Raw genomic sequence first — 13,109 nt, 5'->3', positions numbered from 1 at the left:
ACAAGAAGACTGTAGAAATAGACAAAGGGTACCTTAAATCAAATACTAAGTGACAGCTTAGTTCCTGGTAATAGCAACTAAGAAGTCTTACAAACTCCCAAAGAAAGCGAGCGGCACCGTGAGTTCGGTTTGTGTTTCCAAACCTTACTGGCACAATGTTTCCAAGGTGTCCCATTCAGTGTCATGGGTCTTGATGCACTAAGTGAAACTGACAGATCACATGTCCCTTCCATGGATGTCATGGGATGCTCTTCAGAGCACAGCACACAGAGCTTACGATACATGTCTTTTGTAATGTAGACATGTAATCGAGGGGAAAAGAACTGTTTTTAAAGTTTAGTAATTTTTCTTACTGGCCTTTCTCACATCTGTCATTTTTGTGGGGGAATTTTTTTTTTTTTTTTTTAGGTATGATTTTGAAGTACCTGATCATTTTTTTTTTCTATGATTTTATTTTTGAGTAATCTCTACACCCAGCATGGGGCTCAAACTTACAACCCCAAGATCAAGAGTTACACACTCTACCCAACCAGGCACTCCTAGAAGTAAGTACCTGATCATTTCCTTAAGATGTTTTAAGTAAAGGAGTAGCAGATCCCAGTAATTCATCCTTATTTAGTTTCCCAATTTTTTTTTTTAAAGTAGGCTCGGGGCGCCTGGGTGGCTCAGTCGGTTGGGCATCCGACTTCAGCTCAGGTCATGATCTCACAGTCTGTGGGTTTGAGCCCCGCGTCAGGCTCTGTGCTGACAGCTCAGAGCGTGGGGCCTGCTTCAGATTCTGTGTCCCCCTCTCTCTCTGCCCCTCCCCTGCTCATGCACTGTCTCTGTCTCAAAAATAAACAAAAACATTTTAAAAAAATTTTTTTTTTTAATTTTTTTTTTAATTTTTTTTTCAACGTTTTTATTTATTTTTGGGACAGAGAGAGACAGAGCATGAACGGGGGAGGGGCAGAGAGAGAGGGAGACACAGAATCGGAAACAGGCTCCAGGCTCCGAGCCATCAGCCCAGAGCCTGACACGGGGCTCGAACTCACGGACCGCGAGATCGTGACCTGGCTGAAGTCGGACGCTTAACTGACTGCGCCACCCAGGCGCCCCTAAAAAAAAAAAAAAAAAAAGAAAATTTTAAGTAGGCTCCATGCCCAGTGTGGGGCTTGAACTCACAACTCTGAGAACAAGAGCTGCATGCTCTACTGACTGAACCAGCCACGTGTCCCTATTTAGTTTCCCAATTTTTTTTTTTCTTTTTTTGAAGCAGCGGGGAGCAGAATGAGAGGAAGGGAGAGAATCTTTTTTTTTATGGTTATTTTTGAGAAAAACAGTGACCACACACACACACATGCGCTCATGAGTGGGGGTGAGTCAGAGAGAGGGAGACAGAATCTTAAGCAGGCTCCACGTCCAGCGCGAGCCTGAGCCCTACGTGGGACTCCATCTCACAACCTTGAGATCATGACCTGAGCCGAAATCAAGAGTCAGACACTTAACTGACTGAGCCACCCAGACACCCCCAGTTTCCCAATTTTTAAATCAGCTAGTCACCTAATAGAAAACTAAAATCCTTAATAAAGACTTAAAGGCAAAACTATAAATTTCTTAGAGGAAAACACCTTCATATCTGGAGAGTAGGAAAATATTGATCAACTCTACTACATTAAAATCTAGACGTTCTGATCAAAGGTAACATAAAGAGAGTGAAAAACCATACAGTGGAAGAGGACATTCCTAATACATACAACCAGATAATCGGCATCCATAAGACAAAGATAATCTTATAAATCAATGAGGAAAAGGCAGAAAACTCAGTAAGAAAAATTAGCAAGAGACTTGAACAGGCACTTAAAAAAAAGAAGCTATTCAAGAGGCCAATAAACAAAAGGTGCTTGGTTTCATTAGTCATCAGGAAACTGCAAGTAAAAACAACAAGGAGATACTGCTAAAGAACCATCAGCTTGGCAAAAATCAACACATCTAATCGTACGAAGGACTGACAAAGTTGTAGGCCCATAAGGAGTCTCAAACACTGCTGGAGGACGTATAGACTAGCACAGTCAATTCTGAAAAACAGTTTAGTATGATCCAGTAATTAAGTATGGTATCCATCCTAAGGAAATATATGTTTAAGTGTGCCAGGATTCATGTATAAGGAAAGATCACAGAAGTATTGCTTCGGCAAATAACAGCAAGTGTTTTCAACAGTGGAATGGATAAAATGGATATAATCCTAACGTGCATTGACAGTAACGAAAATGAATGTTGTGCTACACACAACATGAAGGACCCTACAAACATAGTCTTGAGCAAAAGAGCAAAACTCCACAAAAAATCATCCTATTTCTACAAAATTCAGAAACAGGCACTAAGTTATATTTTTCAAGGAGGTATCCTTATGTTGTAAAACTGGAAAGAAAAACAAAGAAATGATTATCCTAAAAGTCAGGATAGTTGTTACTCTGGAGAAAGCAAAGGAGGTACCTCTGGGGTGCCAACCAAACCCACCTCCAACATTTACAGGGCCTCAGCAAGAGTACGAATAGAGGCCCACATACCCCATGGGTAAATATTTAAAAGATGTGAAGCAAGCTTACAAACTATTACATAAAATCTGATCTATCTTCCTATCATGACAAACATACCTTTATAATTGCCTGGAAAGACAGACTCATACAGAGAATTTTTGGATTCCTTAGCATTCCATGCAGAAACATGGTGGTACAGAGAGAAAGAGCCACTGGCCCACTGCTCATCACCCCCTTCTCCATCCCACACTGCCAAGGACCTCGCACCTCCACTCACAAGTCCAAGCTCTACCCCATACCCTACTCTCCACAAACAGCCACACTTAGGCCATCTCTTGTCTACACCAGCAGCCTAGTCCACCCTCAGAAGGACGGACCCTAGGAAAGGGACTCACACAGGCTCTGGAAACAGGCTCAGAGCCATGTGGGCAAGAAATTCTGAGATCCTAGGTACTTAAGTGTGGTCTACCATGGAAGGGTTCAGGCTCTAAGTGGGCATGTCCCATGGGCTCCACAGACTCTCTGCCCCACAGAAGATGGCCAAAGCAAGGCCCACTGAAGCACAGGGCCAGGGAAGAATTCCTCTTGCCAGGAACAATATTTCCTTAGACCCATGCAACATTCTATTTCTTAGCCTGGACAGCAGTAACATGGGCACTGACTTGCTAACTGTTTGTTAAAATGTACCGATAAGTTTCATGTACTTCTTGCCACAAATAATGGGATAGACATCATGTGCATGCTGATCTGATACACAATATCACAAAGAGACCCCTGCCAAAAATCCATAACCTGAATCTAATCATGAGATGATCAGATCCAAATCTAGGGACTTTCTGCAAAACAACAGACCTAACTTCTTCAAAATGTGTCTGTCATAAAAGGTAAAGAAAGACTGCAAAACTATTCTTTACTGAAAGAAACTAAATACATGTGAAACTGAATGGACTGCATGATCCTGAATCGGATTCTGGATCAGAAAGGAAAATGCTATAAAGGATACTACTGGGACAACTGATTACATTTAAATATGGACAACTGACATTATATCAACATTAAATTCTCTGATTTCAGTAATTTTACAAGAGTTATGTAAGAAAATTCTTAGGAGATATATGGTGAAGTAGTTAGGGGTAGAGGGTCATTATGTCTGCAACTTATTCTCAGATGGCTCAGCAAAAATAATATGTATACACATACAGCGTGTTAAAGCAAATATGACAAAGTGGTAACAACTGATGAATCCAAGGAAAGGGCATACGCACTTGACCATTCTTATAACTTTCATTTTTTTTTAATATTTTCATAGTAAGTTCTCAAAATACAATAAAGGGTTAAACAAGAAAGACATTGTCTATGGGAAGAGGAACTAGGTGACTGGGTAAGAGAATTATGATAAAGACTTTGCATTTTGCCTATTTTTCCATCATATTGGTACGTTTCGCATTTTGTTCATATTTGAAAAAAATTTCATCTTAACTTTGGGGGGGGGGGAAGAAATCCTAGAACATTGCAAGAGGAAATATTAGCAACTGTAGAAATAAGAAAAGGTTTGTCCTTAAATCTGTCAAATCATAGCCATCATCAAATGGTCACTCTGTGAAGTCAGCCTACCGAGAAGCTGCTGCAGGGGCATACCTAATAGCAGATGCAGAATAAGAGGCATAACTTGACATGGATATTAACATTCTACTTCTGGAATGACCACAAATTTGTAACATGTTTCACAGCCTTCATTCCATAATCCAGAAAGTGAAGCACACAGTTATCTCACTTTTGATATTAAGAGAAATTCATGCATTTTAATATTAGTGACCTTCTGCAAAGCCCTGCAGGTGACATGAAGAGACGTGCCCAACATGGTCACTGCCCTCAACTTAGCAGAGTAAAGAAGACTTGAACCAAAAATCTTGGTTATCCCACACAGTAGCTATGTGATCTTGGGAAGTTATTTGACCAGAGATTCCATTTTCTCGTAGGTATAATGAAGATGCCACCCAGCTCCCTTTAGAGGGCTGTTGTAAGGATGGACTATGTACGTCAAGCACATAGGACAACAGAACAACAGAGACTGAACGAAAGGCAGCTATGTTAGGAGTGTTACAGTCTAACATAATGAAACTGAAAATCTTGCATAGCCAATTAAGAGCATAACTATCACTGGAATCCTGATTATTCCAAGTTTCTAATCCAAGTAAATTCACTCCCCTTAAAACACCAAGTAATTATAACACAATCGTCTGTGTGTGTGGACCAAGAGTTGCTCCCTGACTACCTCTGGCAAATGCATCACTCTCTTACTCACCAAGAAAAAGAGCACTAAGTTAGAGGGTTATTTTTTTCTCATTAACCAAGAAAGATTTTAGGTTGAGAAATAATATACTCAGCCCTTGCAAGATACTCTTACTTTATCAGGACCCTGTTTGTCCAGGAATACATGTCCAAATTATTCCAAAAACTAAAGCCAGAGGAGGTACTTCCTTCAACTAATTTCCAACCTTCTTTTACCGGCAGACATAAAACTTATACTACATTAAATCCATTTCAAACATCTCCTTCCAGTTTAGTGGCCGCGATTGCCCTTTATATTATTTTGTAACCTAATTCTTAGCCTTCCTCATTAGCAAGGTGACAATAGTTCATATTAAACAGCTGACTTCCAGGCATCTGTGAAAGATACAAACCGAAACCCAATGGTTACAATGAAAAGAGCCATGTTTCAAGCCTCTTATAGCAGTGACTCTAAATTGTTCACTGTGCTTATTCTCCATTCCTTGGGATGATGCAGGCACATATAAAAGGAAAAACAACTAAACATAAAGATAAACCACTGTTTGAAATATCTGCATACCCCACATGCACAGCTATCTCACACAATAAACATATCATAATGGAACATGCAAATACCTGAAAGAGTGCCACCTGTCCTAGGATAGGCCACTTCAACATACACTTCAAACGTGGTCTCTGGGTTCTGCCTACAAAAGAAACAGATCGTGATTACTGACAAGGATTGAGGCAGCGTGGTATAGAACATGTGGGCTATGGTATAAAGCAGACCTTCATCAAAATCATTAGCTCCACAACTTAATAGCTTTGGCCAAGGTCCTCAGCTTCTCTGAGCCATGCCCTTCCTCATTTCTAAAATGAAAATACCTAACCAGAAGAATTATTGTGAAACTTAAAACACACAAAAACTGTCTAGGTTCAATGCCAGGCAAATAACAGGCTAGCCGTTACTATGATTCCATAGGTGCCATATTTTGAATTTACACAGCTGTATCTCCAAAGCCACAGGTAGAATTCTGAGGAAACTCAAACCCAGGCAACACTAGCACAAAGTAGCTTTCCCACGTATTCCAGGATACGATACATATGATGAAGTCAGCTTGCTCATTTTCACTTAAAGACTGAAACAAGAGAAACAGTACCCTACACCACTAGGCTATTACGAAGACAAGACGCTAATCTAAATAAAAGATACCATTCCTGGGGCACCTGTGTGGCTCAGTCGGTTAAGCGTCCGACTTCGGCTCAGGTCATGATCTCGCGGTTCGTGGGCTTGAGACCCACGTGGGGCTCTGTGCTGACAGCTCGGAGCCTGGAGCCTGCTTCGGATTCTGTATCTCCCCCTCTCTCTATCCCTCCCCTGCTCATGCTCTCTCTCAAAAATAAACACTAGAAAAAAAAATTTTTCTTACCGTAACATTCCCACAAAGGGAGCTTCACCAGTATCGGCAATGGCAAGCATATGAGTGTTCATTATTATATCCTTCTACCTCTTTATGTCATAAATATTTCATAATAAGTTTGGAAAAGATCACAGCACTAACAGGATATTAACAGTTGTTAATTCTGAGTGACGAGAACATTGGGTTATATTATCTTTGAATTTTCTCTTTGATTCTGAAACTATAGTAAAAAGGTATTTCCAGATTGGGACACTTGGGTTGCTCAGTTAAGTGTCCACTCTTGATTTTGGCTCAGGTCATGTTCTCTCACAGTTCGAGAGATAAAGCCTCCGAGCTGCTTGGGATTCTCTCTCCCTGCCCCTCCCCCACTCGCACTCTTCTCTCTCCCTCCCCCCGACCCCCTCCCTCTGTCAAAATAAACAAACATTTAAGGGGCGCCTGGGTGGCTCAGTAGGTGGAACATCCGACTTAAGCTCAGGTCATGATCTCCAGGTCCATGAGGTCTGAGTTAGAGTCCCACATCAGGCTCTGTGCTGACAGCAGAGCCTGGAGCCTGTTCTCACTCGCTCTCTGTCTCAAAAATAAACATTTAAAAAAATGATTAAATGAAATTCAGATTGACTAAATTCCAGATTGACTGAAAATCGTTCAGAAGAAAATGTTATAATTTTAATTTTTAATGTTTATTTATTTTTGAGAGACAGAGCGTGAGTGGGGGAGGGGCAGAGAGAGAGGGAGACAGAATCCGAAGCAGGCTCCAGGCTCCGAGCTGTCAGCACAGAGCCCGACGTGGGGCTCGAACTCACAAACCATGAGATCATGACCTGAGCCGAAGCCGGACACTTAACCAACTGAGCCACCCAGGCGCCCCAAAAATGTTATACTTTTAAATGTCTGTAACTGAATTGTATTCTAAACCTGACAAGGCTCAGAGAAGAAACCGAGTCACCTGGTCAGTTCTAAGGGTTAATTTCAATCAAATAAATACTTTGAATTTGCTCAGTATACTCCACGTTTCAAAATAACTCTCATTCATCTCATTTCAACCTCACTATAATCCTATGAGGGCAGGTGGATCAGTTATTATTATTCTCAACATACGGGTGAGGAACCTGAGGCAAAAAGATTCTACGTGCCTGTAAGTAGTCAGAATTCACCCTCCTGGTGCACAAATTCCGTGCTCCACTGATTCTAAGATGAACTTTTTTCCCCACATTTCCACACCTCTTACAATCTATTGCATCTTACAATGCTAAATGGCAGCATTTTTTTTCTTTCTTAGTAATACATATAACAGTGCATTTTACAAATAATGGCATCTTAGATTCAATAAAGTATGTTAATACTCCCTCTTCTTAGAAGTAAGAGAACTCTGTTTTGTCGATCAAGGGTCTATTTAGTTGTCTTGTGAAGATCATCACTCCTTCACTAAAGAGAAACTTTAAGATTTTGCTTTAAATAAGTACCTACAGTGAAAAGAGTTGGCTGCTCTAAAGTTCAAGGTATTTAAATACACATTGTCAAACATAATTTTAAAAGCAGATAGTAAAGCAGACTATTTTATTTGAAAAGCAGAATAAAACAAAGTAAACTGAAGTTTTAAAAGAGCCTGAAGGGGCGCCTGGGTGCTTCAGTCAGTTAAGCTTCCCACTTTGGCTCAGGTCATGATCTTGTGGTCAAGGAGTTCGAGCCCTGTGTCAGACTCTCTGCTGACAGCTCAGAGCCTGGAGCCTGCTTCAGATTCTGTGTCTCCCTCTCTCTCTGCCCCTCCCCTGCTCATGCTCTCTCTCTCTCTCAAAAATAAACAACATTAAAAAATTTTTTTAAAAGGAGCCTTAAAATTTTTTGTGCTTTTTTCCCTGCAGGAGGGTACAAAAAGCTCTACCAGGTCAGCATCCTACAGCCACCAAATATTGTGGAAAATGTCATATGGAAACATGCCTTTCATTCAAAGGATCTCAAAGTGGAGTGTTTGATGAAAGAAAAGTAAAGTTCTTAGGTCATCTAAAGAACATCAGGAAGATTCCTTCTAAGACCTAAACAAAGCTTTCTTAAGCCTATTTTGCAACTGGCTTTATTTCATCTCAAAATTTCATTTGGAAAATTAAAATAGCAAATAATGCGCATAGAAAGGTGTTACATACCAAAGTTTTAAACACTGGAGCTCTGATACACTAACCTGTGCCACTAGCTTGAGGCATTTTGTACAGACCTACTAAGTGAAGAGTGTCCTAACGTTGTCTATACTGTCTCTGCTGCTTCTCCTTTCTCTAATCCACTTCAACCAGGCTTCTGAACCCACCACAACACTGCAACAACTTGTCACGATTACCAATAACCTCCACATTGCTAAAATGTGCTAAAATGACCAATTCTCAGGGTTTGTCTTAATCTCTCAGCAGCATTTGACACAGGTGATCGATTTTTCCCTACTTGAAACACTTTCTTCTCTGGCCTTCCAAGATATCACTCTCTCTATTGGTTCTCTTCCTACCTTACTGGCTGCTCCGTTACTAATCCCCTTGCATTAGGGTAATGCAACAGAGGGTAAGCTCTCCTACCCTCGAATTTAGTCCTGGACCTCTCCTGGTCTCCACTCATTACTTAAGATGATCTCATTCAGCCTCATGGCTTTAATTACCATGCAAATACTGACAAGCCCCAAAATCATGTCTCCAACCTTCCCCGACTCCAGACTCCCTTATTCAACTGCCTACTCAACATCCCCGCTTGGATAGACATTACAAGCATTTCTAATTTAACAAATGGTGCTTTTCTTCCTTAAATCCGCATCACCTGAAATCCACCAATTATTCAGACCAAAAAAAACTTGCTATCATCTTTGACTCCTCTGTTCAATATACCACAATCATTTACATGTCAGAAGCAGCCAATTCCGTTGGTTTGATCTTCAAAATATATCCAGAATCTGAATGCTTCTCAGCATCCCAACCCTACTATCCTTGCCATGTCACCATCATCTCACCTCGATGACTCTAATACTCTCCTGACTCATCTTGCTTCCTCTCTTGCCCTCCTTCAGTCAGATTTCACCTTAGTGGCCAGTAATCCATTTATTGTAAAGGTCAGTTTATGTTAGGCCTGTGCTCAAAACCTCCCCGAAGTGTTTCACATCACACAAAGTCAAAGTCAAGTCTTAGTTCTGGAGATGGATGATGGGGATGGTTGCACAACAAGATGCACATATTTCAAACTACTGAACTGTACACTACAGAAATGGTTAAGATGGTCAATTTTATATGTATTTTATCCTAATTAAAAACAAAACAAAACAAAACAATACAAACCTACAACCCAGCAATTGCACTACTAGGCATTTCTCCACGGGATACAGGTGTGCTGTTTCAAAGATACACATGCACCCCCATGTTTATAGCAGCACTATCGACAATAGCCAAAGGATGGAAAGAGCCCAAATGTCCATCAATGGATGAATGGATAAAGAAGATGTGGCACATATATACGATGGAGTATTACTCAGCAATCAAAAAGAATGAAATCGTGCCATTTGCAACTACGTGGATGGAATTTCTACTAAGCGAAATTAGAGAAAGACAAAAATCATATGACTTCACTCATACGAGGATTTTAAGAGACAAAACAGATGAACATAAGGAAAGGGAAACAAAAATAATATAAAAGCAGGGAGGGGGACAAAACAGAAGAGACTCATAAATATGGAGAACTGAGGGTTATGGGAGGGGTTGTGGGAGGGGGGATGGGCTAAATGGGTAAGGGGTACTAAGGAATCTACCCCTGAAATCATCTAGCATATGTTGCACTATATGCTAACTAATCCGGATGTAAATTTAAAAAAATAAAAAATAAAACAAGTTAAAATTAAAAAAAAAAAATCAAACAAAACTGGGGCACCTGGTGACTCACAGTCTTTTGAGTGTCCAATTCCTGATTCCAGCTCAGGTCATGATCCCAAGGGTCCTGGGATCAAGCTATGTGTTGCATTGCACATGGAGTCTGCTTAAGATTCTCTCCCCCTCCTCCTTCCCCACTTACGTGCACATATGTGCACACGCACACTCACTCTCTCTAATAGAAAAAAATTTTTAAAAACTGAGGAGGGGAAAAAAAGTCCTTACAAGGGTCTACATGATCTGGCCTCTATCTCTCCAACTTCATTTCATACATTTCCCCTGTGCTCACTGCACTCCAGCCACACTGGCCTTCTTCCAGCTCCTCAAACACACCGAACTCATTCCTATCTACAGTCTTTGCATCGATCTTCATACGGGTGACCCTTCCTGCCATTCAAAACTCAGCTTCTACTTGACCTCCTCAGAAAGGCCTTCCCCAACACATTCTCTACCATCTAATTTTAATCTTCCACAGCATACCTGTCACAATCTGGATCATTGTCAGTTTCCCTCCTTTGAATGTAAGCTGCAGGAGAGCAAGGATTTCATTGATCATACCCACTAGTGTTTCCCAGGTACCTAAACAGTGCCTGGCACATAATCAGAATCAAACATTAAGTAGAAGGAATAAAGGAAGTACAGACTAGCCTTCCTGGGGTCTGAAAGATTTCAATAAATGACAGAAGTGATTATATACTTCCATGATGGTCAAAATGTGAAAAGAGAGATTTCCAGCCCCCTCCAGAGTTTGGGGGCTGGGGGGGGGGGGGGCAGGGTAGGACCCAAGCATAAGCATTTCTAACAAGTACCCAAGTATTTGTTTACTAACACGTAACAGCGACGCTGCTGGACTAGTGATCTCACTCTAAGAATGAACCATTGATCTAGTTAAATGGAACTCTTCTTCCAAATAATTTAGTACATACAACATAAAATAATCCTAAGGTATACCTCAAGAATCCATCATTTCCACAGCGCTTTTGCAATAAAATGATTTCAAAGAAAAGCAGCATTTGTAGAAGCACTGAAGCTTACTCCTCTTCTCTTGCTATCCATGGTTACTGCCTCATCCTAATGAGAAATAATAAAACTACCTAAGTTTTTCACTCAGTTCAAATAGCTGCCAGAGTTCTTATTACATGGAGCCAAAGATTATGACAGTTTCTTTAAAAAAAAAAAAAAAAAAAGCAAAAAGCTGACTAAAAACACTAAGAACAAATTGGACTATAATTATAAGTTATAGTCATGCTTATCCATGATCACTTACATGTTGCCTTATGGAAGAAGTGGTGACTAATGTTGTGACAAGTTATATAACATACCAACAAATATACATAAGTTATTTTAAGGGCCAGTGAAGCCAATGCAGATGGAAGCATTTTCTATTTCTCTGCAAATCAAAAAAAAAAAAAAAAAAAAAAAACAAATTTAAAAGTGTCTCTCTTCTAAATGCAAATGGCCAAGAGACTCTTAATATTTTCATTAAGCCTATAAACAACTAAGCCTATAACACTTTCCAGAGAGTCTCTGGGACTACCTTGAGACTGCTTATTTCCTCCATTACTCTTCAAGATGTTCAATATTTTTAACTACTTGGCTAAAGGAACCGAAAATCCTATTTCTGTCCTATTAACACTCACTGCTAATTCAGTACACGTAATGATGCTGAGAATACCATATTCGGAGCCAATTTTCCAATATGGACCCAAGTTTTCCCAGAACACTTCATGATCTAGCTTAACATATTACCATGGAAATGTCCTGGTTCTGCCATGATATCCCACTACTAATTGCCTTACATTCGTATACCTCAATGATCTGGAACCCTGCCCACCTGCCAACCAATATTTTTGCCACCCACCCTGATCTCCTGCAGTCTTGTACCCGAACATCCAGCTGGACAGAACTACTTGCAGCCATCTGAACAAACCATGCTCTGGTTCTCTAATAACATCGTCACTGCACACTTCCACTAGTGACTGTTTCTATGTGCCAGGTGTGATGCTAAGCACTTTGCGTGCATTATCTCAGTTAACCTTCAACCACCCTGTACGTGTTGTTGTCCCATTTAAAGAGGAGGTACCGACACTCAGAGGATAAACTAACCACAGTCAAAGCAAGGGAGCAGCTGAATCAACACGGAGCAGCCAAAGGATGATCGAACCACTTTACCATTCGACATTATTCAGGTGCTCTTCTGGGAGGAATAGTCTTTCCGGTCTTTTGCCCTTGACAAATGCACTCATCAGGCCTCGGCTCAGCACTTCCTCTTTTCTGGGAAGCCTTCCTCAATGCCCCATACCCATAACCCAGACTGGGTTAAGAGCCCCTCCTCTACCTTCCCAGGGCTCTCTGTGCTTCCGCCACTCTTGCTGTCCCTACCACATTCCACTCTGATGCAATTACAATTACCCGAGGGGCTTTTTTTCAAAGATTATTTTGAGAGAGCGCGCGCGCGTGCGCATGCACACAAGCAGGTAAGGGGCAGAATCCCAAGCAGGCTCCACGTCATCAACACAGAGCCCAACGTGGGACTCAAACTCAAAAACCGTGAGATCATGACCTGAGGCAAGATCAAGAGTTGGATGCTTCCAGGAGCCCCACACGAGGAGCTTTTAGAAGTCCTAATGCCCAGGCCACACCCCAGAACAATTAAATCAGAATCTCCAGGCATCAGTATTTGTCTAAAGCTCCCCCAACTTATTCTAATGGGCAACCAGTGGAGAACCACCCATGTACCTCTAATTAAATATCCATCTTCCCCACTAGACTGGCAGCTCCATGAGGGCACCGACTGTCTTCTCATAACCCCAGTCTGACACCTGGCATAGTAAGTGTTTGACGAATGAGTCTTCCTCCAACACCTGACATGTGGTTTCCAACTCCCAATAATTGTTTCTCTCTCTGACAAGAGGTAACTTACTGAACACACTGCTTACACATGACTGTTACTCTTTAGAGTCAAAGGTATCAATAAGTCACACCTGCTGACAACAGCCTTGGCT

At 41.0% G+C, this 13,109-nt stretch overlaps 1 protein-coding gene across 14 annotated transcripts in view; it reads right to left on the bottom strand.

Annotated features, from left to right (window-relative positions):
• DENND1A (DENN domain containing 1A) overlaps positions 1-13,109 on the bottom strand; it is a 513,319-nt gene that overhangs the window by 464,372 nt on the left and 35,838 nt on the right. For all 14 annotated transcript variants that reach the window (XM_047829482.1, XM_047829479.1, XM_047829488.1 and 11 more), the window contains exon 2: positions 5,427-5,497. In XM_047829482.1, coding sequence (XP_047685438.1) covers positions 5,427-5,468 — 42 coding nt within the window. In that variant the 5' untranslated portion in view covers positions 5,469-5,497. The remainder of the gene's footprint in view (positions 1-5,426; positions 5,498-13,109) is intronic.

The sequence above is a fragment of the Prionailurus viverrinus genome, chromosome D4, assembly GCF_022837055.1.
Source record: "Prionailurus viverrinus isolate Anna chromosome D4, UM_Priviv_1.0, whole genome shotgun sequence".
In the NCBI taxonomy this organism is placed as follows: domain Eukaryota; kingdom Metazoa; phylum Chordata; class Mammalia; order Carnivora; family Felidae; genus Prionailurus; species Prionailurus viverrinus.
Note: the sequence above shows the minus strand (reverse complement) of the source record. Positions and strands in the feature narration are given on the sequence as shown.